This window comes from Aspergillus niger (assembly GCF_000002855.4).
Source record: "Aspergillus niger supercontig An01".
NCBI lineage: Eukaryota > Fungi > Ascomycota > Eurotiomycetes > Eurotiales > Aspergillaceae > Aspergillus > Aspergillus niger.
In genome coordinates, this window is record NT_166518.1 from 3,502,558 (window position 1) to 3,529,225 (window position 26,668).

Sequence of the window (26,668 nt, forward strand, 5' to 3'; positions counted from 1 at the left end):
CTCTGTGTGAGGGATTAGATAGATAGGTAGATAGTTTAGTCGTAGTCATTCCCCCATTCTGTGTGCCTAGCGGGAGATCAATTTCACATGGAAATCCTTCTCCTTATTCTCGAGAAACTCATTGGTCTAGCTGTGTGCCATGACGTTGGGCAGAGAGGAGAGCTCCCAGCTCAAGCGAATCACGGAACGAGCATCGGCAATTGACAGCTGGGGGCCTCGGTTCAGGATGCAGGAGCAGCAGCAGGAGCAGCAGCAGGACCCTTATATAATAGACACGAGCGCCCTGACAGACGGGCGCGACGCAGGAGACCGGCAGTGATGAAAGGCCGTCAACTACCGCCGATCCACCAGAGGGTGGACTCGCATTGGTCAAGACTCTGGGGACCCCGCGCTACCCCGACATTCACCCCGGACTAGTCTGCCTTTAGGCTGGTCCCTTATCACTAATCCTCCCTAACCTGCAAACTCACCGGCCAGCCAAACACGCGGCCATGAATCCACTCGTGCGACCGGACAAGTTCTCCCCGATAAACATGGCCCCTCCCCCCTGGTGGGTAGGTGGGTTAAATCCCCAGTTGACCCTTTAACCTGCTGCTCCTCGTGGCTATCGTACGATCGTGAATCTGCCTCCCGAACGAATCGTGCCACCCTGCAGCCGCCCATCCAGCCATTCAATGTCCAGAATGTCGCTCGAAGACTCCTCCAAGTCCCGGTCGGACTACATCGAAAAGACCGAATTGGGGGATTTGACCACTGAGGTGCCTGGAAGTAACCTTTCGGAGTCGCACAAGACATACCTGCTGCAGCGACATGGCACGTTGGATCTCGATCCAGTCCCTAGTATGGACCCTGCGGATCCGTACAATTGGCCGCTCCTCAAGGTGAGGGAAGCTTTTTCCGTCGATCGAGACAATGGCATCTGACGAATCAGAAAATCATCAATCTCCTCTTAGTCGCCTTCCACGCCTGTATGGGCACTTTTACCGCGGCAGCCGTGATCCCAGCCTACGAAGAAATTGCCGAAGACGTGGGGGTCTCTCTGCAGCGAACAAGCTATCTGACCTCTCTCCAAATCGCTATCCTGGGTGGTGCACCGCTATTCTGGAAGCCGCTTTCCCAGCGTTACGGACGCCGTCCTATTTTCCTCCTCTCGTTAATCCTCAGCTGCGTCTGCAATATTGGCTGTGCCAAGAGCCCGGACTATGCGTCCATGGCGGCATGTCGTGCCCTGGTGGCCTTCTTCATCTCCCCGGCCATGGCGATCGGCAGTGCTGTGGTCACGGAGACATTCTTCAAGCGCGAAAGAGCGCAATACATGGGTATCTGGGCGGTGATGGTGACTCTGGGAGTGCCCGTGGGACCTCTCATCTTTGGTTTCGTGGCTCAACGCGTGGGATATCAATGGATTTACTGGACTCTGGCTATTGTATGCACCGATGCCGCAACCTGCCTAGAGGGATCACAACTAACAAATGAGTTTCTAGACCAACGCCGTCCAATTCATCCTCTACATCTTCTTCGGCCCCGAAACACGATACATTGGCACCGACATGCACTCCACCTCCGCCTTCAAGCATCAATATCTCAGCATTCGACGCATCGACCCTACCCCCTTCAAACTCGCCGAGTTTTACCATCCCCTGACCCTCATCACTAACATTCCCGTCCTCATTGCCTCTGCCGCCTACGCCATGGTCTTCCTCTTCGCGTCCGTCATGAACTCTGTCGAGGTGCCCCAGTTGCTCCAGTCGAAATTCGAGCTCAACGCCGAACAACTGGGCTTACAATTCCTGGGTCTCATCATCGGTTCTCTCCTGGGTGAACAGCTGGGTGGTGTTCTGTCAGACACTTGGATGGATCTCCGCGCCAAACGAACCGGTCACAAGCCCGAGCCCGAGTACCGTCTCTGGCTCAGCTATATCGGATACCTGCTGACTATTGCGGGTGTGGTGGTGTTCTTAGTCTGCACGGAGAACGCACAGACCGGGAAATGGAACGTCCGTCCGATTATTGGCACGGGAATTGGCGCGTTCGGCAACCAAGTCGTCACTACAGTGTTGATCACATACGCGGTGGACTCGTATCCGGCCGACTCGGGGAGCGTGGGTGTATTCATTAATTTTATCCGGTCTACGTGGGGGTTCATTGGGCCGTTCTGGTATGCCATTCTCGTATATTCCAGTTGCATATTTGCTAATAGCGATCAGGTTCCCCGATATGTTCGATACCGTGGGCATCGCCAAGAGTTCCGGTGTCGTGACGGCGTTGCTGATGGGCGTGAGCTTTATCCCGACGGTGATCTTGCAGTGGCGGGGGCAGAAATGGAGGAATACTTAGTATACCATATCCATACACCATACACCATACAATCATAGACGAGTTTATATATACACAGTATGATAATGAAGAGAAGTTTCATTCAAGCACCCACACTATTCCACTCTATGCTACCCACACCACTCCTATAAAAGTCGTACCCCCATCTATCATTACCACCTTAGCTAATTCATTTCAAGACCATCCCTCCCACACCTGATATACGAACAAATCAAATCAAATCAATTAACCGTATTCAAACACTGACTCCTCACCAACCCCCCCTCCCCCTCCCTTCCACCACTCCCTCCACCACCCCCACCACCAGCAACCCGACTCGTCCGCACCGGCATCATCCCACAATCATCCAACACCCACGTCAACACCCTAACCACCTCCCCCTCCGTAACCCCCTCATTCACCCCCAACTCCACGGCCCTGATCCACGGCGACGCCCCAAAACACATATTACACATCAGCCGCCGTCTCTCCAAACACACCTTTTCCACCATGAAACTCGTCCGAAACGCCGCCGAATTCGACACCAGAATGCAGTCCCGCGGGGTCTTGGCGTCCAACTCGCCCATGATGTCGATCTTGAGCGGGAGGTGTTCCGGTACGCATTCGATCACTAGCCATGCGTCCCTGACCGCCGGGGTTATGTCCGCCGACGAGAACGCGTGGATTTGTCCCACCGGTCGGGATATCAGTGGGAACGTCGTGTAGTGTGCGAGGTTTGAGGTTATGTAGTGTTGTGCGGACTGTAGGGCTCCTTGGTTTGGGTCGTGGAGGTGCACGGTGTGCCCTGCCGCGGAGAAGATGCAGGCGATGCGTCGGCCCAGGTTGCCGGCGCCGAGGATGGCGAGGGGGCGGGGGGAGATTGTGGGTGGGGTGTAGGGGATGGTTGGGAGGGAGGTGAGGTCGTCGGTTGGGAGTGTGGTTACGGTTGTTGTTGTGTTGGAGTCGGTGGGGGGTGTGGCTGGGTTGGTTGTGTCTATGTTTGTCAGGGACATGACGGGTATAATAGTATTAAATGCACACGCGAATGCAAAGAGGAATGGTACATTAGGGGTTGTTGTTGTTAGCTAGTACTAGTACTGTTGTCTATATATGAAGCCATGCTCCGAGCCAGGACCGGTTTCTATCTCGGCCGGAAGCAGGGATCTATCTAATCCTAATCCCCGGGGGGATGTGAACACCGTCGGGGTTCATTGTCAGTATTATGCAGGAGGCAAACGGGGAGACAGTCGCATTTGTTCCTTGATATGGGAATATCCCACATGACATCAGATCCTCTGAGGTGATACCTGATCGGGATATAGATTGGGGTTTGAGAATTCGGGTCTGGAATATGGTTCGACATGTGGTGTGACCGTCAGCCTTTGGAACACGCTGTTGGCAGGCCTGTCCTATAGCAGGGAACTGGAAATCTTAAGCTGGCCAAGAGTCTGCCCAGACAGGGTTTGCAGACCTGGAAGTGTAAAGCCTAATTGGGGGTTGGGATCATGCAATGAACAGACAAGTTTATGACGGGATTTCAGTACTCTGCGGTTCATCGCTGTGGACCCTGCTTGTAGTGGAAGTACGCATCGAGAGATCTGTATATATCCATGTCCTGTGTCTTGTGTTGCGTCGTTGAGGAGTTGTCGTAGAAGTGGCGTGCGGCCTCTGTCTGCAACCCCAAGGCTTATATTCCCACCAATCAGTGAAAGCTTATCTCAAAAGGGAAACAGGGAGAATGGTTCCCTGCCTACGAGGGCTGTGTGGGTAATCAGTGGGCCGAGGTAAAGTAGAACCTTTACAATGGAACAATTTGACTATCAGTGATGATCATAGCAGCGTTCATCAATGATCGACTGGTATCCATTGAGACACAAAGAACGATAGTTCATGTTTGCAAATCAAAACCTACATTGTCTCTTAGTCAACTCAATCCACTCTTCTCTCAAAAATACAGCTTGTTCCCCCCATAATCCTACCCAGCTACTAACAGCTGATATCGTCCGGCACATTCTCACAGTCGGAGCTGGTCTTCCCTCCACTCACATCCACATCCGTCCAAGTCCAGTCCGTGCAACTGTCTGATCCGCAGACGATGTAGATGTTGGTGCCCGAGCTCTCCACACTGCCCTGCACATTGTCCAGGACAAAGTCTTCGATGGTGATTCCATCGGTCGGGGATTTGCTCGTATCGTCATAGTTTTGCTCCACCACAATGCCATAGTCGGTGATATCGGACAGGGTAATCTCCTTGTAGGTGACCTCACTGACCGATCCAGTGTCGCCGTAGATGGTCTTGATGCGGACTCCTATACGCCGCTTAGTATGTGATCGCACCGAACTACAACCTTGATGGAATAAATCTTACCGTTCTGAGAGCTCTTGATCTCCGAGTCGTAGAAGGTCACGTTCTTCACGGTGTTGTCACTCCGACCGCCGACGGAACCGATCGACAGCCCGTGGCCACCAGAGCAGACGCCGCCCGAAAAGTAAATGTTCTGGTTCCCATCAGTGTCCACATCCGTACCTTAAAGGACGGTATACTCACCTCGCCCGAGTTCACCGCCACACAGTCATCTTGGTTGTATACATTGGCACCCGTGATGGTAATGTACGTGCTATCACCAATGTCGAACCCATCGGTGTTGGCCGCCTCGCCATCATCGCCATCCGTGTTGTCAATGGTGATGTCCTCCATGGTAAGATACGTCGACCCGTCAATGCTGAACACCTGCACCGGCGAGTTCTGGATGTAGATCCCGCTGATCGTGGACGAGGTCAGATCATGGGCGTAGAAGAACTTGGGCTTCGTCTTGCCGCCGTTGCTGCCCTCGCCATCCCACCAACGACTGCCGTCACCGTTGAGATAGGCGCCATCGGCCCCGGTGACGGTGATGTCAGTTCCGGAGACTGAGACAAGAGGTCCGCTCCATTCCTCGTAACCGAAGGTGGTTTCGCCTTCGAAGATGACCTGTTCATTGTGAGATGTGAAGAATCGCGCGTGGAGGCGCAGTAACTTACGTGAGTCCCGTCGTTCAGATCGGTCAGATCCAACGTGGTGCCTGAGGGCACTGCCACGTCGGACAGCACGATGGTGGAGCACGAGGTCTTGGACTTGCTGGCAGACGAGGCCCCCTCAGAGCCGGAGAACGTGCAGGAGGTTGCGCGCTTCTCCAGATCCTCGAGCTTAGGGGCGGGGGTCACCAGCGGATCGGCAACGGGGCTCGCACTGACCAGTGCGGCCCAGAGCGTTAGGACGATCACCGAGCTAGAAGTCACCATGTTGAAGGCACTCGCAGATCAAGGTTTGAGACAAGCTTTTAATCAATGTCTTGGTTCCTCTTGGGCTTTCTTGGCTGGCGGAATACGTGCGTTTTATACCCATTGAATGTATCATTGGGCCATCTCTGCTGTCTCTGTGGTGGAATATCTCCCGGCTTTCTGTGGACGGCACTTCGCAGCTCCGGCGGAAGAACTGCCGTAGCGCGCGGGACAATGTGATAGTTTCTGCAGGACTTCTGCGTGCCTCTGTCTCCCCACGAAGCGCCACACTATATTTCCCGTGCCTGACGCGCAATGTCTTCAGTAAACCTCATCCGGTTACCCGGGTCGTGCAGCGATGAGTGGTGGGAAATTATACCGGTCACTGTACTTGAGGCAGCCGTCACTGTAGTATGTTGCCCCTGAGGACTCTATTGTCCGATGGGGTCGGAGATCGGATGCTGGGGTTATCTTTGAAGAATAGGCCATGATTGTGGTAAGCTTGTTGCAGGAAGAGGTGCGGTTTGCGAGCCTCCCAGAATGTCACCACACGGTCTCATACAAGACTGGTCGTGTTCAGCTGGGGATCATAGTTGTGACAGCACCATACCCCAACTTGAATCAACCAAGCTTATGTGCGACATCAAATTGCTGTCCAACATCTTCCTACATGAAGGCAACTATGGAAGCGCACGGCTTGTCAAAGACAGAGGGTGTTGAGAGAAGACCAATCTTGCGAGGTCAATACTCGTGGTGAAGCCCAGACAGCACAGGGGTAGCCAGACATCCATGTGACCAGCAACATTTATTTTAATCAAAGCGTGTATGATAATTAGGGGCAATCAACCAAGGGTTGTATTACCTGACCCCTGATTATCATAAGGTTAGCAGATATCGCATGGTAATTTCGGACCTAGTTGGCCATGACAGTCAAGTGCTGCCCCATGAACGGCACATGACTGCCCTGGTCTGTTGCCTGACATCATGGGGAAGCCATGTTCAAAAGCAAGCCATTCCTATTCAGTCAATCAATCCCTTAATCAATCAATGACTGATCTTCCCCTTGCTAATGTCCGTCCCAAAAAAGACTGATTGATAAGGCACGATAAGACAGCGATAAGATAGAGCGATCGGCCTCTTCCGCGACCGGGACTGCCCGATGCCGATGGAGGCGTGGGAATTGCAACAACTATTTAACCAAGGTCCATTCCTCGCAGTTCTGCTAGAATTCGGATCGCTTCTGAGAGATTTGCACAATGGCTCCTACAGTTCACTCCCTACCTCCTCCTCCAGGCTCCGACATTGATTTCGGAGCCATTGTCGAGAATATCGACCTCGAGAATCTGACCGGTAAGGACGAGTCGATTGCGATGCCATTGGGAGCTGCTGCTGATACTTGTTAGATGACGACTTCAGTGTCATCCGTAAAGCGCTTTACGAGAACCTCGTGGTGGTGGTGAAAAACCAACACCACCTCTCTCCGAAAGCACAGTACGAGCTTACCCGTCGATTCGACCCGGCCGCCTCGCAGTACGGCCACGGCAAGACCCTCGATGCGAAGCGGAGCATTTTGCATCCCGATCTCAAGACCGTCCCCCATCAGCCCCAGGTCCAAGTGATTGGTCATGGGTTCGTGGAGGCCTACGAGGGCCTCACCAATATCCAACTGAAACACCCCCATCACCGCACATTCCACCGCGACGCTATTCCCGACGAGGAGGATTATGATTTCACTCGCTTCTACCGCTGGCACATTGATGCGGCCCTGTATGATTTTTACCCACCGAATGTGACGACATTACTGGCAGTGCGCGTCCCTAAGGGCCGGAGACAGACACTGCGGTATGATGACGGATCAGACGAGACGCTGGATGTGCCTTTGGGAACGACCGCATTTGTCAGCGGCGAAAGAATGTTTGAGATGCTCTCGGACGAGGACAAGCAGTTTGCGCTGACGAGTCGCGTGGAATATGCGCCCCACCCGTATGTTTTGCTGGTCCTGTTGTGATTGTGAAGCCCGCTGACATGAACAGGTACATCTGGATGAGCTCCGCTCGTTCTCTTCCTACCGGTCTCGGTCTCTACTCCGAGGACAAAGAACTTCCTCTGTCTGACCTACCTCCTATCGACGAATCCAAAATCCAGATCTTGCCTATGGTATGGAAAAACCCTGTGACGGGCAAGCCGGCTCTTCAAATACACCCCTCCGCGGTGCGCAAGATTCACCGCAAGGATGGCACCGTGATTGACGATTTGGGGCGCGTGCGAGAAATTGTGTATAAGTTGCAGCGTCCGGCGATTAGCCCTCCCCATGTGTATGCGCATGACTGGCAGGAGGGCGATCTGGTGCTGTTCAACAATCGGGGGGTTATTCACTCTGTGGTTGGGGCGTTTGGCAAGGATGAGGTGCGCTTGTTCCGGCAGTGTAACCTGGCGGCGGGGGAGGCGCCACTGGCGTATGAGGCATGATCAATAGACTTAGATGTAAATTAATTATATTAATCTTACGAATATCAAAATAATCCTGGTCCAGTTCGTTACGTATGCTCCTGATGGGAGATTGGCGACGAGGTTCAGGTTGGGTTTTGCTCTCTGAGGGCAGGCATTCGACGGTGAATGTCCTGCAACGCGCCTGCCACTAATAACTAGTTCTTCCTGTGTATTCCAATTCTCGGTCCATCGAAATGAGCGTCCCCATCATAATTTATGATGATTATAATGGACATTACGTGTCCAGAGAAATATGCATTGGGTATATAACTGCCTGTCTAATTACTATTAGATATGTTCATGCTTACTTTTACGCACATCCATCGTCTATCATCTATCATCTATCATCGCTCATCCATCCATCTTTTTCTCTAACGAGCAAGTTCCTAATTCTGTTAGCTTGATGGATCTCCTACCATGGATGCGAAACTTACACTTGCAAGCTTGCTCTTCGCGCGGATTCGACCGCCGTAAAACACAAGGACCCACGGTACTAGGGTCAGAAGAAGGCCCTGTTCCAGTTAGTATCGACGGAGACAAACGTTCGCAAGTACAACGTACAATTCCACCAAGGAGACTAGATGCTCCAGGATAACCGAGGTTGGTAAACATGGCATTGGTGACCAAAGGGAAGACACCACCCAGCAGATTTCGGCCTGTTTCGATCAGCATGTTGCCTTTGGATTCGGGGGGCCCTTCAACGGGAAGAAGGCCTTACAGCACGACTGGGCGGCAATCGCGGAACTGGCATAGCGATGGTAGGTATCCGCCAGGTAGTTGAACACAGCCAGGTAGACTGCGAAGATTCCCATGGTAGCGCAGCCAATCGCCAGCGTCGGGACAATCCATGGTACAGATGAGTAGGACGTCCAGCCAAACCAGAAGAGCCCGATGGGCATAAGGATGGCTTCAACGCAGACAAAGTACAGTCGAGCCTCGGGTTTCTTGGGGAGAAATCCATACTTGTTGGCGATCTTGTCTTGCAGGATGCTGACGATCGTGGTGATTATGGCACCAACACACATCGCTGGTGATATTAGCAGCTAATAGGTGAAATATAGGGAAGGCAATCCTACATGCAAAGACAGCTCCAGTCTGCTCGGTAGTGAAATGGTGATTGGTCTTAAAGACCAAGGGAATCGAGCCGAACTGCAGGTACAGAACAGCCCAGCTGAAAGACACCCAGAGGGAGAAAAAGAAGACCACCGGCTCGGTGAAAAGCATGTCTGAAATGACATCAGTACTGACTCCTAACTTCATTGCGAGCGATACTTACGGAATGGACGATAGCAAGAAATGCTGATCATCTGCATGAGAGACTCGCGCTGCTCGTCACTCTTCACCTTCCATCTGATCCGTCTGGCCTCGTTCTTCTCACCCATGATGACTCCAAAGTGCCCGGCAGCCTCGAGCTGCTCATAATAGGTGTTCACAGCATGTGCTTTCCGACTCAACAGCACACTTCCTCGCGTTTCGTTAAAGAAGAAATAGATGACCACCACGAAGAAAGCCGACACGATGGCATGCGACCAGTAAATCCAGCGCCAGGAAGTGTGCGCCACGATCGCACTGGAGCATAAAGGTGCCAATCCAGTTCCAAAGAGCGCGGCGCCAGAGAACAAGGCCATGGGGGTATTGCGTTCCTCGGCATGGAAAATGTCGCTAATCACACCACCAACCATGGTCGAAAAGGTCGCTGTCGCCGGTTAGCTACGCATTCGAAGACCAATCTTTACCATCTATACATACATGCACCAACACCCTGAAACAGTCGTGCGATCAGCAGTCCTGCGAAAATATGCGTGCCTCCACAAGCAATAATGCACGCTATTCCTGTCAGCTTCCGTTGCGGTCCACCGGGCGACAATCACATACCAGTGAAGAGCACACCACTTGCGACAAAAATGGGTCGCCGACCATTAATTTCCGAAAAGGGCGCCAGGACCATCGGAGCCAGCGCAAATCCGATACAGAAAATCGTGATGCCCAGATTGTATACCACCGCACTGATCCCCCACTCGGCCGTCAGCTCCGTCGATGCTGGGTTAACCTCGCCTGCCGAATAACCAGCCAGTGCCGTCACGGCGCACGCAATCCAGGTCATCATCCACTTGCGCCATTTCGGCCACAGAAACGGGGAGGTATATTTCTCGAGACTCGGAGGTTCGGGAGGAAGCCATTGACCGGGACCCGGGGTGCAGTGATTAACGGTGTTGGTAAGGGAGTTTCCAGTTCGAGGTAAAGATATTCGATCTCCTGCGCGGCGGCATCTTTCTCCTGACTGAAGACGGGGTCGATGGGGCGATCCAACTCGGGGGAGTAGACGGTGTCTGCGGAGCCCGACTCACTCGGAGAGGGGGCCTCGTGGGTATGCATTCCCGCGGCAAGCTGCTCTGGCTGTGAGGCTATTATTGCACACTGCAGAAAGTGTGTGTGCCATTACTGGCGCCGGGACAGGGCCCTTTTAAACGATGACGATCCAGCGTTCCAGCCAGCGCGGAACTTTAGTGCCGATGGGACCAATTTGGAGAAACTTGATTATCAACGTTGAAGGATTGATTAGTACTTTGTTCCACTTAATGGTAGATTGTCGAGGCCGTCCGCGATCGACGGGGTGGCCACGCCCTATAACCGCACTTGAGAGTATTTCCTCGGCTATAGCTCCCGAGGCCAATGCTGGATTTACATGCTAGACAGGACACTGTGCTTCAGAGAATCGACATGGAGTTTTCTGAATTGGGAGTGTTTTCCACGCCAGGGAACTCAGAAACTAGTTGTTTAGTGGCTGCAAGCTGACGCATTGCGACGGGGGGCCCTGAAATTTTGGCGTGAAAAACCCGGCATTCCCCACTTCGGGTTCTCCAATTCGGAGACAAATTCACAACACATTCCCAATTCCTGACTCATCGATAAGCCTTTTGCCGATGCAAGAAGTTGGGGAAGTTTGGGGAATCGGCCGAGATGGTTCTATTTCTACAGATCTCAGCTGAGCCCTACCCTGGTCCTCATCCTATTTACCATTAAGATACCCTCCCTGCACCAGGGCCACATGTTCCTCCGATTTTCTGATGGAGATGCGATCTTATTAGCTCATAGGGCCGTCTCGAGCCATGTGCCGTTCGGGGAGATGCGTTACAACTCCGAATCAGGCTGCTCTCAAGGCTTGCAGCTTCCTGCAACTGATCGATCGATCTGAACGTGTCTCGTGGCTGATAAGGATTCGAAACAACTACACACAACGTTCTCCGCAGTGTCTCGGATAGCCGGTTCGACCACTTCAGCGCTTAAGCCCCTCGGATAGGACTCGTCTTCACCCTTTCCATTCAACTGCGGGGTAGACTGTTGACACATGATACCCAGTCTCTTCTGCTCACTGGCCATGTCGACCGAGGGCTGTCTGCGTTTCTTTGGGCATAAATGAGCTGTAGACTGCATCCTGGCCTTGACAAATGCCAAGAATAAGGGTGCATCCCTTCACCTCCGAGGGAAGCGGTAGATGCACCAATTGGCTTATATCCTGCAGCTCCTCCCACCGACTGTTTGTGCCGATAGAAATCCCAGGCATCTGAGTCAGAGGGCGGTTTTCGCGGGTGTCTACTTTACCAAACAAGATGGGGCATTCTTGGCCGTATTGTGTCTGACTGGTATGCGCACAACGCTATCGGAGTGGCATTCCAAGTCCGAACTGTACGTGCGACATGTCTTTTGCTGAACTATAGTAAAGGCACAAACAGTAGCCGCTACTCTTGATGTTTGCAGATTCGCCATGATATGCTGATTATCTTGTTTAGCAAACGTGAAAAGATGCTATGTTAGATTGAGTCTTGCTCAGCACCCAAAGGACTTATCGAAAGAAATACTCGTTTACTCAGACACAACCGCAGAAATGGGGTAATTTGATACCTCGTCTGTCTTTCTTGATGAAGTAGCCCACCTAAGCATCTGCCCTAGTAATGATACTTCTGGTGCTTTGACATGCGGACTACTAGAAGATAGATTCTGTTGTCAGGGGTAATCTATACCATGCTGTGACAGTTCTTTGATTGGCTATATTTTCCAAAATAATTTGAACATGCACTCCCATGTTATTTTCGCATACAAACTAAGTGCATTGTTGAAGGAATTTCCTTAGGTTGAGTGATCCCATAACTCGTGAAGGTAACGTCCGTTGATAGCCTTAACACAACCGATACCTCATATATTATAACCAGTTTCTATGCTGTAAGCTAGTTGCCTTATATATGCTTGGCACAACTCCCTGAAAAAACCTGCTAGCTGCGGCCCGGCTTGTCAGCAGCATTACCTCTATGATATTCGAATCCAGATTCGGTATTTGCTCAGTCTGTCCATGGATCACTGTGGTTTTAACATACTAATTAAAACCTACTTGACGGCCGAATCACCAACCCACACCAAGCGACATTGATGATTGGCTAATGCGCACTAGGTGTGAAATGTTATGGTTCACTGACATCACGAATAGACTTTATGGTGGCGAATTCTATTCCGCACTGTGATGATCCCACTTCGGGATGCTGTTGAAGATATCGAACAACATTTTACAGTCAGACCAAAGAAAATTCAATGTACGAGCGCTTCATTTGGAAAAAGATCGAAGGTGAATAGTTGAGAGCAGCCGAGAAGTTTGCCTTTCTTATGATTCATTGATATACCTCAAGGCCGACAGAAGCCCCACCCTTTTGTTACGGGGCGAATGAAGTACTTGAGGGAGTCAAATCGAGTACATGCTAAGAAGTTATCCTTTGGTTCCCACAGTCTCCCCATGGGTACGAGACATCCCGCACCTGAAGCAATGTGGCAGTGTCATTCTGCGGTTTAGATGGCACCTCGTGACCAAGATGGCAATGTATGATTTGACGGGATACATTATGCGTTCCTTCCTGAGAATATCTGACAGAAAGACGGAGAAGGACCTTTGAATACGAAGATGGTTGAAGGAAGAAGGGGCAATCGAGTTTATGTAATGTCGGCAAACTGAGAGTTGCGCTATCTAACACCCAATTGTCTCTGCACTGAAAATCTAAGGTAATTAAGATCTCAAGTTCTGGTTGCCTAATTGAAATGGAAACTCCCTTGTGAAATGATCTACGTAGTCTGGTTCATCTAGTTGTCACCGATCTTCTGCCACCTCTGCACTGCTGCTCAACCTTACCAGACTGGAACCATATCAAAAAGCTTCGTTGAAGCCAAGGAACAATGGCACAACATGGCCTATCAGGCCCTTCAAAAACTCTTACGGTGCTTAAGCAGGAAAAGAAGCAATGAATCTATGATCCGTCTATCCTAGATATACAGGAAATACGCTGGCAGATATTTTCTTCTCGACAACCCTTCACAAGGCACAGATGGAGAGATCTTGCACTCGAGAGGGCTAACGGCCTGTCGCTCTTTGCAAACAACATGTGGCCTGATGACATAGGGAGCCAAGTGGGCTCCCAGCTGTCACGTCCCGTTACCTACGTCATCACCTCCTTCCTCTCCATCGCTCTCTATAATGTCGTGGAGCTGACCTTCATTCTGTTGCTGACGTTCAAGCGCCGCAAGGGGCTATACTTTTGGAGCTTCGTCGTCGCTACTTGGGGCATCGCCATTTACTCCATTGGATTTATCCTCAAAGACTTCAATCTTGTCGACAATGCCATCTCCTACTTCTATGTCACGCTGATCGTGACTGGCTGGTGTGCCATGGTCACCGGCCAGTCGATGGTGCTGTACTCTCGTCTTCATCTCGTCGTGCGGCATCATATCATGCTCCGGTTCATCCTTGGCATGATTCTCTGCGATGTCTTTCTACTCCAAGTTCCAACTATCATTCTATGCTACGGTGCAAATTCATCTACCTCCGATAGATTTGTGCTACCATACGCCATATACGAACGGATTCAAGTGACCGTTTTCTTTATTCAGGAAGCCATAATATCCGGCGTTTACGTATACGAGACGTTCAGATTGCTTCGCTCGGAAGATGAGATCTTGGAAGGAACACACCGAGAGGCTGCCCGGAGGCTGATGCTGCACCTGATTCTCATGAACATTATCGTCATACTCTTGGATATCGCAATTCTGGTCCTTGAATGGGCGGGTCGGTATGCGTCGCAAACAGCAGTAAAGGGGTTCATCTACAGCGTTAAGCTGAAGCTGGAGTTTGACATCTTAAACCAACTGGTCACGTTCGTATACCACTCTCACATATCGAATTCGGCCAATTTGGAGGGGGAAAGCTCATCGAGGAACTTCTGGGATATCAATCAACAAGCTGAGCAAAATAATGCTCCCACGCGTCATCCTCATCCTAGGCATTGTGCGTGGGCCGACGCGGCTAACAGGATTAGACGTGATTTTACTATCTCGGCTGAGAAGAAGATGATCAAGATAATCCAATCTGCCAGAAAACAATCTAGTTCCAGCGGTTCCCCACAAGACGCAGATTCGGATCGTCCGGCATGAGAAGCTGTCCCCGAACACGAAAAGAACGGTGATTGGGATGGCTATATTGGGTATAAGGATGCTACAGAGCCTCTTGTTTTCTTGAGGAGTATGACTCGACTCAATCGCCCCAAAACAGTGGACTGTGCATTGGGGTCACAAGGGCCGTACAGGTGCCGTCTACGACTCAGATACATCCCTTTGGTTATGACTTCGGGAGATCTTCGTCTTGGTCTGTGCAGAAACAAAGATGCTGTAAAAGCGCTCCTGGGAAAGCCAAGGCAGACCTTGAAGGTCCCTGCTGAGTAAAATAAGGGCATACACAACACTCCGCTGATGGGAATTTACGCCGACACCTCTACGAAGATTGACTTGGAAGCTTGAGACACTCAATTCGCTGTCTCTATCGCTTGCTCCAGTTCAAATTTGTCTCCAACTATCATCTCCGAAGCCTCTCCAAGTCACAGGAAGATCGAATTATGATGGATAGTCGAAAGCAATGAGTCTCGAATGGAGCATTTTCAACGCGAGGATGATCTTGGTACTACTTAGTGTATATATATGTATATGCCAGCTATGTTGACCAAGGGCCTGTAAATAGAGAGACAAACGTCTTATATCTCCATCAACGTCGTACATATATCAGGCTATACTGGAGATGCTGTATAGTCCGATCTTGTAGTAGAGGCGATAAGATCAAGCCCACCCGGAGTGGCGCCGGTCCTCCCCGGCACTGCAAAGTAACCCAAAGCGGCAAGTTTGCCTCCGGGGGTCGGCATTCTAGCCGAGGCTTGGCACTCGGCTGGGTTGCTTTGCGATTGTCAGCTGCGATGCATCATCACCTCCATGACCACGAGCTAGTCAACCTGCTTGTCGTGCAATTCTATAGCGGGCTAACCACCGGCCTAGTGATGGTGAAGCCTTCCAAACAATATCAATGCCAGCGATGTTCCCGAACCTTTGCCCGGTTGGAACATCTCCAACGCCATGACCGGTCGCGTATGATCCCCGCCCATATTGGAGATTCCTATTGACCCCAATTTCGTCAGACACCAAGGAAAAGCCGTATCTCTGCACCCAATGTCCCAAGTCATTCACGCGGAAGTACGGCATATCCCCTTACTCAACTTCTCCACCAGCATTTACTGAGTTATCTCAACAACAGAGACCTCCTGGCCCGCCATGAACGCCTGGCACACAGTGACGCCACTCCCGGCCAAGGAACAGCATCATCGCCTTCCGTAGCATCTCCCCAAGTCTTTGATGGCCTTAATGTCTTGGCCTCTGCAGTAACCGATCATCCTACTCCTGCCACGATACCAGGCCCACAGGCCCTACTCCCAGGTGCTCATGAGCAGTTTACTCCCGGCCTGGCCGCTTCTGTGCAGGGCCATCCGATAGCCACTTCCAATCCATCCGGACAAGGACCTCCAGGATCTACTGGCTTCACTGAGCCATTTGTCGGTTACGGACCAGCAAACTCTTACGATGGTGATGATTTCACGACCTTCCTCGACAGTATCCCGCTTCCCAGCCATCCGTTCTCACCTACCTATCAGCCCCTTCCACTATTCCCCACATTCCACTTTGACTCCGCATCAGAGTACAGCCAGCCTGTTGCGAAGGCAAACAACGAGGTTACAACTCCCTCCAGCTCTATTCTTCCTAGACATGGAACACAGCTACCGTCGCTTCAGCCCGAAGGTGCTCATATGCCTTACAAGACCCGTGACCCGAGTGCTCCTATCTCGGTTACCGCGCAATGCCGTGATCGCATCGTCGCCGAATTGTCGAGTTATTCGAACGTGGTTCCTAACCCCTACACTCCATCCAGACATGCCCTGTCCAGATGCATCAGCGCTTACATGACCAACTTCCACTGCCATTATCCATTTATGCACCCTCCCACCCTCGATGTCGATTCCTTGCCTCTCCATCTAATCTTCGGTATGGCTTCCGTGGGTGCCCAGTACTGCCGGGAACCCGAAACAAGCATGAGCCTCTACAAAGTGGCCAAGGCTGTGACTCTCGAACATATACGAAGGGACCTGCAATGGGGGTGTCTAAGTCCGCAGACGGAGGGTCCGGTGGACCCCGTATCTAGAGGCCAGGATATCATTGAGACGGTGCAGGCGCTCTTGATGCTCATTTCTGTTTCGTGTTGGTTTGAGCGCGACCCGCCTCATCACGAAGCATTATATATTCGAAGCTCCATGGAGACACTCCTTCGGCAAGGAGGACTCAATGACTTACCAGCCCAAGATGGGTCCTGGGAAAGCTGGATCCGCTATGAGATGGTCAAACGGACAAAGCTCATTGTGTTCTGTTTCTTCAGTGTCCACACGATCGTCTTCGATATTCCGCCGCTGATCTTAACCGAGGAGCTGACGCTGGACTTGCCCTGCACTGAGCGAGAATGGACAGCAACCAGTGCAAGTCAGTGGCTGGAAGAGCGCAGCCAGAGTCGTGGGGAACCGAAATTACAAGATGCCATGAACTCTTTATTCACTCACACCGGTGCCGCTAAGACTAGCCTGGAGAGTTTCTCTTCCCTGGGGGGATACGTGCTTATTCACGCGATGATCCAGAACATCTGGTTAATACAAAAGGCTAGCAGGCTCCCTGTCTCCAACGGAAGCTTTCTGTCCCCGTCTGTGATTACATCCTTAGAGCAAGCTCTGGAACTCTGGTGTCAATGCTGGGAGCACAACCAGGAGTCCTCAATCGATCCTTTCAACCCGCACGGGCCAGTGTCCTTCACGTCCACGGCTCTCCTCCGTCTGGCGTATATACGACTCAACGCTGATTTCAGCTCCGCCCGTCGACTGGAAACATGGAATCCGGATGAGGTCGCCCGATCTCTCAAGAACAACTTGTCCGTGCAAAGGAGCGACCGTCTAACCCGAGCTGCATTACACTGTGCCCATGCACTTAGTACACCCATTAAATTGGGCATCAACTATGTCGCGCGCACCCTCGTTGTATCCTGGTCGAACCAATACGCATTATGCTCCCTGGAATGTGCCGTGCTACTTGCCAAATGGCTCGAAGTGGCCACGATCCCCAATCCAGAACCCAGCTTGACTGAGCAAGAGAACAAATTGCTGGAATTCGTGCTGGAAATGGTTATGGAAGCTCAGCATGGGGTGTCCCGTGAATGGCTGCTCGCGAATAACACTCGTCTTAGTGCTACTGTCACCAGGCTATGGGCCAGGCTGTTTACAGCAGATTATATCTGGCAGCTGGTGAACCTAATTGGGAGTTCTCTAAACAGATATGCTGACATACTGGAGAGCGATGGCTGAGCGTGGTATCTGTTTGGTCAGAATGCTCGTTGGCATCCAACTCTAGTATGCTTACTAGGCAGTCAGACTTGGTACCAATACCCCTTGAAGTGGGGACGCCGCGCTATAGCCGCATGGCTCTGATGATGACAGCGTGGAGTGCTCTACGAGGTAAACCTCTAAACCTCATAAAATAGTTTCTAACGGCGACCGTGGGCAGGATGCCCGCACTGAATATACCCCCTCACCCTTCCTTTCTCTATACACTTGCTCTAGTTGAGTTTTCAGAAGCCACAAATACCTATAGTGGATTACGAGCAATGGCCAGTAGTATAAGAGTTTCATTTGACCAAGAGGCCTTCGTTGGCCTTGACTGGCCTTCGTATTCCTATATCTCATATCCATCTAATCAAGACAATGAGGACTCATCCAATAATAAAAGAACGTCAGTCAACGACAGAAGCGTAGTATCCTTCGCAGCATCCTCCCAAAACACTACATCCAACTAAGTGCATTCACACACACGCACCAAAATGCTAAGCAGCTAAGGCTAGTATCACCTACTCATCCCAAACAACAGAAACCACCTCACCCACCAGCGACTTCTTCGCGACAAGCGGCACCGGCTTCCCAGTCTTTCCGTTCCACTGCGTCACACCCACCGCATGAGTATTCTGCAATGCCTCGGCAATCATCTCGTTGCGCGCCGACATCTCGAACTGGCGCGGCGACGACCCGTAAGCGGGGTAGAGACCACCGAAGCTGACGTTGGTAGGGTGACTGCCGGACTCATCGGCGCAGTTGAAGACGGCGATGGAATCGTTGTTGGTGCCGAAGGTGTTGTCGTCGCGGTTGCTGACGACGAGACGGTTGTTTTGGGGCTATAGTTGGTAGGTATCAGTAGGCTATTGTGGAGGGAGAAGCAAGGGGTAGGTAGGTGTGACTTACTGAGATGGCAATTTCCGCGACCTTGGAACCGTTGGGCGGGACAGCACCGCCGTAGGAGTTGGCGGTATAGAACTCTGTGAAAGAGATGGTTCCGTTGGATGGATAGGTCACTCTGTAGCCGGTGACGTGGTTGTTCAGTTCTGATGTCAGGTAGAAAATGACATCTTCGTGCTTGGCCTGCTTGGCTGTGGTGCCCGCGGGTGTCCAGAAGACACCGTGGCGGGGACCAGAACCGGGTGCTGCTACGAGGGGAGCTTGAGGTTCAAGAAGTCCAGTGGAGGGGTTGATGTGGAAGATGCGAATCAAATCAGCACCGAGGTCTGGGACGAGGACGAATTGTCCTGTTGGGTCGACGACGACGCCGTGGGAGTGGGGTGCATCCTGTCTGTCCGCGACGGGGCCGGGAGCCGGTAGGGTGTATGTGAAGGTTTGGGAGCGGTTGAAGACACCACTGATGGGGTCAAGGGAATAGCTGGTGACAGCTGATCCTTCACTGCGATATAATGTTAATATGGTAGTGGGATAGGGAAAGCAATATGGACGTACTAATGAGCCACGGCGAAGAACTTGCGGTGTGGCACTCCCGGGGCCGAGTAGAACTGCGACATGACCGGGCCGGCGATGGTCTCCAGCTGTAGCACCTTGGACAGAGTGCCATTGGGCCGGATGGCAAAGGAGGTCAGGGTACCGTTGGCAAGGTCAACAGCTTCGTCCAGGCAGTAGAGGACACGGTTGTCGTGATCCAGCATCAGCCAAGACGGGTTGGTGCCACAGTCAGTGGACTGGGCGACTGTTTCCAACTCATACTGTCCCTTGGAGGATTGGGACAAGGACAAGGTGGTCACGGTGCCTGCATACGAGGCAGCGTAGAGTCTGGAGGCAACGGCGGAGGTTGCTCCGAAAAGGAGGGGCACAACACTGAATTTCATCGTGACAGGGATACTCAGCTGGTATCTCTGCAGCAAGAACAATGTTCACTGATAAGTAATCGGAGTTCACTTGCTCTGGCTGAAGAATTGCGTGGTGGAATTTGTCAACGACCTGGTTGAAGGAGAGAGTCTGGACACGGCGGGATTGGTAAACGAGGTGATTTGCAAGCAGGTAAGTTCCAGAACCCGAGGGAGTTTCTGGGTGATAAGCGCCGGTTTTAACTCAAAGGGGCTGCCTTGTCTTGGCTGCAGACCTGCGTGAAGAACAATTGCACTATCGCCAAGCAGGGATAGCAGAGACTCCACGGTGAGACAGTCCCTTCCTTCATGGGCCCAAATGTGCCTCTAATTGGCCCTCGGCTGATTGCTAGTTTCCGACGGCGTTTCTGGGCGCGGATGCTATGCTCTCGTGTACATCATCTTGGCCCACCTGCCGGCATTAGTGAGTACGATCCATGGTTCCCGCTGACGGTCCGTAGATCATACTGTGCACGGGACTCTGCAGGTACCTGAAGCCTGCCTAGTTTGATCACCCTGAAACCAGCACTGCCTGTCTTGACCTTGGTGGTGAGTTTGCACGTGGGCTGGCTGTTCAAATAAACTCTCCAATTGACCCTCTCCCCGTGGAGAACACAGCAAACACTATAGGCTTTCCATTGAGGGCATGACGAGGACCCTATGGTTTGTGCACTTGGCGAGGGCTGACCGGAGCACAAATCGGGAAGGGCAGAACTCAGAATTCGGTGTTCTCGGCATGCCGAAAGTCGGTATCCCTTGGCGCCACGATGATTTGCGTCCAGGATTCGTATAGTTCCTCGTCCACGAGGCTGCCTACCGTCAGCGTTAGGCAGTGAGCTAATATGGGGCCAATAAGCCACTACGAGGATGACATAGCCTCTACAGAACGAGAGACGCAGAGGATCAGGACGCCAATCCTGCGCCCCACCTGTCTAAGGATTCGCTTTTGTACTATCCAGGGATTATGGCTTCGGATTAATGTATTCGGGATACCGACGGCTGAGCACACGGAGGATGAGGTTCAGCTCACGGCCCCTATCAGTATGCATTATGAGGATGGCTTCTTGGAAAGCAGAGGAATTGGATTATCGAACAACTTGGTTCTGGACCGTTGACTCAAGCGTATAAGTAACCTCGTTCGGTCCTCCTGTCACCTTCTGATCAGCAACCAGCCTTTCCTCTCTCATTCTCTCATCTGCCCATCATGCAGACCCTCCTTGTGAGCTCGCTTGTGGTCTCCCTCGCTGCGGCCCTGCCACACTACATCAGGAGCAATGGCATTGAAGCCAGCCTCCTGACTGATCCCAAGGATGTCTCCGGCCGCACAGTCGACTACATCATCGCTGGTGGAGGTCTGACTGGACTCACCACCGCTGCCCGTCTGACGGAGAATCCCAACATCAGCGTGCTCGTCATCGAAAGTGGCTCCTACGAGTCGGACAGAGGTCCTATCATTGAGGACCTGAACGCCTACGGCGACATCTTTGGCAGCAGTGTAGACCACGCCTACGAGACCGTGGAGCTCGCTACCAACAATCAAACCGCGCTGATCCGCTCCGGAAATGGTCTCGGTGGCTCTACTCTAGTGAATGGTGGCACCTGGACTCGCCCCCACAAGGCACAGGTTGACTCTTGGGAGACCGTCTTTGGAAATGAGGGCTGGAACTGGGACAATGTGGCCGCCTACTCCCTCCAGGCTGAGCGTGCTCGCGCACCAAATGCCAAACAGATCGCTGCTGGCCATTACTTCAACGCATCCTGTCATGGTACCAATGGTACTGTCCATGCCGGACCCCGTGACACCGGCGATGACTATTCCCCCATCGTCAAGGCTCTCATGAGCGCTGTCGAAGACCGAGGCGTTCCCACCAAGAAGGACTTCGGATGCGGTGACCCTCATGGTGTGTCCATGTTCCCCAACACCTTGCACGAAGACCAAGTTCGCTCCGATGCCGCTCGCGAATGGCTCCTTCCCAACTACCAACGTCCCAACCTGCAAGTCCTGACCGGACAATATGTTGGTAAGGTGCTCCTTAGCCAGAACGGCACCACCCCTCGTGCCGTCGGCGTGGAATTCGGCACCCACAAGGGCAACACCCACAACGTTTACGCTGAGCACGAGGTCCTCCTGGCCGCGGGCTCCGCTGTCTCTCCCACAATCCTGGAATATTCCGGTATCGGAATGAAGTCCATCCTGGAGCCCCTTGGTATCGACACCGTCGTTGACCTGCCCGTCGGCCTGAACCTGCAGGACCAGACCACCGCTACCGTCCGCAGCCGCATCACCTCTGCTGGTGCCGGACAGGGTCAGGCCGCTTGGTTCGCCACCTTCAACGAGACCTTTGGTGACTATTCCGAAAAGGCACACGAGCTGCTCAACACCAAGCTGGAGCAGTGGGCCGAAGAGGCCGTCGCCCGTGGCGGATTCCACAACACTACCGCCTTGCTCATCTAGTACGAGAACTACCGCGACTGGATTGTCAACCACAACGTCGCGTACTCGGAACTCTTCCTCGACACTGCCGGAGTAGCCAGCTTCGATGTGTGGGACCTTCTGCCCTTCACCCGAGGATACGTTCACATCCTCGACAAGGACCCCTACCTTCACCACTTCGCCTACGACCCTCAGTACTTCCTCAACGAGCTGGACCTGCTCGGTCAGGCTGCCGCTACTCAACTGGCCCGCAACATCTCCAACTCCGGTGCCATGCAGACCTACTTCGCTGGGGAGACTATCCCCGGTGATAACCTCGCGTATGATGCCGATTTGAGCGCCTGGACTGAGTACATCCCGTACCACTTCCGTCCTAACTACCATGGCGTGGGTACTTGCTCCATGATGCCGAAGGAGATGGGCGGTGTTGTTGATAATGCTGCCCGTGTGTATGGTGTGCAGGGACTGCGTGTCATTGATGGTTCTATTCCTCCTACGCAAATGTCGTCCCATGTCATGACGGTGTTCTATGCCATGGCGCTAAAAATTTCGGATGCTATCTTGGAAGATTATGCTTCCATGCAGTGAGTGGTATGATGGGGATATGAGTGAGGATATTAGGGGATGGTACTTAGATGCTGGGGAGGTATAATCATAGATTGGATAGAATTGGTAGATTACATAGACAGGTTACATAAATAGACGTTCGTTATATGTGAGCAGACATTACTACCATACAAGGGCATTGTTCAGTTAATCGAACGATAGTCATATGTTTTGTATGGGAAGAAAGTTTCACTAATAATCAAGCAAACGGATCAGGGGTTGCGAGCTGAAATACAATCTTCCGATGTTCTATTCTCTTCGAATTGATCTACCAGTCAGGTAAGAATGCGTGAGAGCAAGTATGCGCATCCTCTGGCTATCTAGTCAATAATAAGCATGTTGATTACAATGAAATACCACCATAGACATATTGTGTTGCTGGTAAAGCAAGCCCTCGCTAAATATGCTAATAACTTTCTATGCCAGTAGAATATTTTCCCACCCTGGGTGCGTACTCTCAAAAGCTTTCCATGTAATTATAGCCAAGCCAACCAGCTCCCAGAGCTCGCCACGTCGATGAAGGAGGAGAAAAAAAGGGACACAGCGGGCTTGATCGAACTCATTGTAAAGCCAATCATCTAGGTTGTATTCTGAGGAATCGCGGACCAGGACATGAGCATAGCACAAAAACACATACTTGCATTTGGGAAGAAGAAGGTCCAGACTGGGTGGTGTTTTACCGACCAAGATACCGCACAGATGGCCCTGGGCGTTCCAAAATGGTATGTGAGTCCGATAATCATGGTATGGGGTATGGGACCACCTCTCATAGTAGAAGTTTATGGCTGGGACGGCCAAAGTGCGGAAGTGTAGGATACTGTGTCCTGGGCGCTTAGAAACATTATCAGACAGTACTATATCACGGAGAGTGTCTTGGGCAGGCGTTTGGCCAAAAATCGACCATGAGGGGTAGCCGTAATAACAATATCCTGGGGGCTGATGGACAATTTTCTGGACACAATCTGGCTGTATTAGCTCTATTGTGCATGGTGTAGATATTTCATTCATCCACACTCCTGGCTCAATGACCCGCGAGCCAATACGCTTATAAAATATCGGACACACCCAACCTATCCAGGACCAGCTTGGGAAGGATTCTTCATGTGGGCCTGTTACCCTCGGCAGCCGGCGAATGGGAGTCTCTTTGGGAGACCAGAGAAGATAACGAAGGAATTCCCGTCGTGGAAGACCAGCAATAAGTTCTTCACAGCCGTCCATTTTATATTCGTAGCTCAAGATAGAAGAGATGCCGGTAAAAGCATTTAGAATATCGGCAGGATAGGACAATTTCCGTTCCGTATATTTTTCAACAAGACTCTCATACACTGATCTCGAGCCTTCCACATCATACGTATTTTTGTCAACCCCTTCTCCGAACAAAATGATTTCCTTCCGCAGTCCGTGTTCGTTCTCGAAAGCGAAAGTGTCTGTACCGAGTGTGTCTTCGCATCGGACTCCATTTTTCTTGCAGTGGAAATAAACCTGCCGATCCGACACAAACAGACGCCTGGGAGAGAGCAAAACCTCTTGAAATGTCCATCCACGAGTGTTGTGCAGAGACATCTTCAGAGAATCTCCTAGGCTTGGAAGAGCAGAGAGGAAGCGGGCTGTTCTCACTTTTTCAATCAATTGCGGGGGTCTAGAGTGAGGCCGTACGCCAGGTAAGCCATGATTGGCGTCTGCCCCACTGAGTGCAAATATAGTTAAAAGTGCATGTGAGTAGATTTCACCCATATACCGAATGACATCATGCTTCTCCTCACTATTCTGCAAGATACACAGACGGTCTACCCAGAGGTAGCGTTCATGTAGCTCTCGGACAAGCATCATACAATCAGCGATAGTGCGCGGTATATCACTTCTGTCGGGGAGCAGGGCGCCCTTATCCTGCAATGCCTCATAGTTTTTCATTCAGTGTCTGTAGCCCCCCTGCTTGACCCCAGACGTAGCTCAAGGCTAGGTATCGGACATTTGACCTCCTTCGCACTAATCGATTGTCGTGCACGTCGATCAAGATAATGTCGATTGGCTCTGATAGATTGCTCGCGCAGTCATGATCTGGACTCTTTTCACAGTCTTGTAACCAGGAACGCACAAGGGTGAAATCGATCTGGCCATGTTTTATTTTTCGGCCAACACCAGTCGCCTGATAGTTACGGGGCAGGGGTCGCAGGCGATCTCTATCATCTTCTAATATCCGGATTCTTCCCATCAAAACACGGTCGTCTAGGCTATAAGTTTTTACCGTGAGTATTTCAGTAATCATCAAAAGTATGTATTCGAATTCTTCCCTTTGGTATCTTTGGCGTAACATGATTGGGCTCGTATGGTTTCCACAGCAAGTCTGCAGAGGGGGCAGCCGGCCTCAACACGGACTGAAAATCGGATGCCGTGGCTCATGCTATCAAATATCGATTCACGAGAGAAGCAGTTATATTTGACATAATTGAGCTGATCGTCCATGGGCAGATTCGCACAACTATGGCAAAGCACGCTATCGGCCGCGCTCACGGGCGGTTGGGATTCTTGACGATCTGCCAAGGTTGTTGTCCCTCGTTCAAGTGAAGAACCTAAAGAATTTCGTCCCATATCAATCACGGTCTGACTGATGGTATTGAAGAGGGATGGTTTGGGGATGTCGAAAATGTTGTTCCCAGTGCGTCGGCGGAGCTGAGATTGGGCATCAATGCAGCATTGCCGGTATATTCTTAAGGCTCCATTCCGAAGCTAACCACCCGCGCTCGGTCTACGCGACCTGGCAATATTAGTCATTTCAGCTGCGATAGCTACTAGATCCAATGGATAAAGATATCTACCACTACTTATGCTGTTCAGGGGTATCCTTGCGTAATAGCATGTATATATTCCACGTCTCTATTTGAGTATTCGGACCAGGCCAATTGACCTTGAAGTATACGCTGATCTTCCTTGGCCAAAGGCTATATTAACGAAAGACATTAACACATAAAGCAGAATTAATTCACATAACACATATATTCCATGCCTTCAAGTTCCCAATATACACTTCACAGCACGATGAGTCTATACTAGACACTGTGACTGCAAACACACAACTGCAACACAGCTAGGCGTTATGCCACACATGGATTACCATGTCCCATAGCCCATGTCATTGATATGGGCTGCTTACCAGCCACCAGCGGGGCCGCTGGGGACAGGAGTTGGGGTGGGGAACCCACCGAACTGACGCTCCTCAAAGCCACCCGACGGGGTAGGAGCCGGAGAAGGAGTGAAGGAAGGCACGCCACTGGGGAATGGGGGAGCCTGGCCTTGCGGGCCCTGCTCAGGTCCCTCTGCAGGAGAACCGAACTGGCGCTTGAAGAAGCCTCCGAAGCCCTCAGAGGGTGCAGGACCGGGGGCACCAGAGGGAGCACCCGCAGGGGCAGACTCGACGGGGCCACCGAACTGACGCTTGCCGAAGCCACCGAAGTCACCGAATGGGACGGGGGAAGGGGAGCCGGAGGGAGGGGGCCCAGCGGGGGCGGACTCGGAGGGACCGGGGAACTGATGCTCCTCGAAGCTGGCTCCGGGGAAGGCGGAGGGAGTAGCGGAGGGAGTGGCGGAAGGAGCGGAGTCGAAGGGACCACCGAAGCCGCCGAAGCCATCGAACTGACGTCTACCGAATCCTTCAGGGAAACCGGAGGGGGCGGGGCCGAAAGAACCGGAGGGACCAGCGGGGGGGCCGGAAGGCTGGGGGCCACCGAACTGGCGCTTCTCGTAGGGCTCGGGGGTCACAGAGGGAGGAGCGCCGGACACCGAGCTGGGAGGAGGCGGAGGAGGGAAGGAAGATTCCCCAGGAGCGGGAGCCACCGAGCCAGAGGGAGCGGGAGGAGGGCCGTTGAAGAAAGGCGCCGGGGGCAGGGCAGCGACGCAGCCGACGAGGCTGGCCAGGACAGCTCCGGTAAGCTTCATTT

At 52.0% G+C, this 26,668-nt stretch overlaps 10 protein-coding genes across 10 annotated transcripts; 5 read left to right on the top strand and 5 right to left on the bottom strand.

Moving 5' to 3' along the window:
* Nucleotides 1-683: 683 nt before the first annotated feature.
* Nucleotides 684-2,337, top strand: An01g14660 (uncharacterized protein; the record flags this gene model as incomplete). The annotated part of the gene is made up of 4 exons (XM_001389817.3): nt 684-881; nt 932-1,426; nt 1,485-2,158; nt 2,208-2,337. The coding sequence occupies 4 exons, from the start codon at nt 684-686 to the stop codon at nt 2,335-2,337; spliced, it is 1,497 nt and encodes a 498-aa protein (XP_001389854.3).
* Nucleotides 2,338-4,302: 1,965 nt separating this feature from the next.
* On the bottom strand, nt 4,303-5,598 carry pgaE (polygalacturonase E precursor pgaE-Aspergillus niger; the record flags this gene model as incomplete). Its single annotated transcript, XM_001389818.3, has 4 exons — nt 4,303-4,625; nt 4,685-4,814; nt 4,865-5,287; nt 5,338-5,598. The coding sequence occupies 4 exons, from the start codon at nt 5,596-5,598 to the stop codon at nt 4,303-4,305; spliced, it is 1,137 nt and encodes a 378-aa protein (XP_001389855.1).
* A 1,235-nt stretch (nt 5,599-6,833) lies between these two features.
* On the top strand, nt 6,834-8,046 carry An01g14680 (uncharacterized protein; the record flags this gene model as incomplete). The annotated part of the gene is made up of 3 exons (XM_001389819.3): nt 6,834-6,927; nt 6,981-7,560; nt 7,611-8,046. The coding sequence occupies 3 exons, from the start codon at nt 6,834-6,836 to the stop codon at nt 8,044-8,046; spliced, it is 1,110 nt and encodes a 369-aa protein (XP_001389856.3).
* Nucleotides 8,047-8,222: 176 nt separating this feature from the next.
* An01g14690 (uncharacterized protein) lies at nt 8,223-10,443 on the bottom strand (the record flags this gene model as incomplete). The annotated part of the gene is made up of 10 exons (XM_059745921.1): nt 8,223-8,345; nt 8,502-8,579; nt 8,629-8,723; nt 8,786-9,094; nt 9,144-9,293; nt 9,344-9,437; nt 9,501-9,763; nt 9,817-9,855; nt 9,943-10,122; nt 10,179-10,443. The coding sequence occupies 10 exons, from the start codon at nt 10,441-10,443 to the stop codon at nt 8,223-8,225; spliced, it is 1,596 nt and encodes a 531-aa protein (XP_059603376.1).
* A 502-nt stretch (nt 10,444-10,945) lies between these two features.
* On the bottom strand, nt 10,946-11,448 carry An01g14700 (hypothetical protein; the record flags this gene model as incomplete). The annotated part of the gene is made up of 2 exons (XM_059745932.1): nt 10,946-11,077; nt 11,305-11,448. The coding sequence occupies 2 exons, from the start codon at nt 11,446-11,448 to the stop codon at nt 10,946-10,948; spliced, it is 276 nt and encodes a 91-aa protein (XP_059603377.1).
* Nucleotides 11,449-13,488: 2,040 nt separating this feature from the next.
* An01g14710 (uncharacterized protein) lies at nt 13,489-14,535 on the top strand (the record flags this gene model as incomplete). The annotated part of the gene is made up of 1 exon (XM_001389822.1): nt 13,489-14,535. The coding sequence occupies one exon, from the start codon at nt 13,489-13,491 to the stop codon at nt 14,533-14,535; it is 1,047 nt and encodes a 348-aa protein (XP_001389859.1).
* Nucleotides 14,536-15,501: 966 nt separating this feature from the next.
* An01g14720 (uncharacterized protein) lies at nt 15,502-17,819 on the top strand (the record flags this gene model as incomplete). Its single annotated transcript, XM_059745952.1, has 2 exons — nt 15,502-15,513; nt 15,564-17,819. 2 exons carry the CDS (start codon nt 15,502-15,504, stop codon nt 17,817-17,819), a joined length of 2,268 nt encoding a protein of 755 aa, XP_059603378.1.
* A 539-nt stretch (nt 17,820-18,358) lies between these two features.
* Nucleotides 18,359-19,675, bottom strand: An01g14730 (uncharacterized protein; the record flags this gene model as incomplete). The annotated part of the gene is made up of 3 exons (XM_059745953.1): nt 18,359-18,679; nt 18,747-19,239; nt 19,314-19,675. 3 exons carry the CDS (start codon nt 19,673-19,675, stop codon nt 18,359-18,361), a joined length of 1,176 nt encoding a protein of 391 aa, XP_059603379.1.
* Nucleotides 19,676-20,897: 1,222 nt separating this feature from the next.
* goxC (glucose oxidase precursor goxC-Aspergillus niger [putative sequencing error]) lies at nt 20,898-22,715 on the top strand (the record flags this gene model as incomplete). Its single annotated transcript, XM_001389825.3, is given in 1 exon segment — nt 20,898-22,715. A coding segment is annotated over 1 exon segment (1,818 nt).
* Nucleotides 22,716-23,150: 435 nt separating this feature from the next.
* An01g14750 (uncharacterized protein) lies at nt 23,151-26,666 on the bottom strand (the record flags this gene model as incomplete). Its single annotated transcript, XM_059745954.1, has 7 exons — nt 23,151-24,520; nt 24,566-24,620; nt 24,829-25,077; nt 25,245-25,303; nt 25,466-25,488; nt 25,556-25,672; nt 25,885-26,666. 7 exons carry the CDS (start codon nt 26,664-26,666, stop codon nt 23,151-23,153), a joined length of 2,655 nt encoding a protein of 884 aa, XP_059603380.1.
* Between the last annotated feature and the right edge of the window lie 2 nt (nt 26,667-26,668).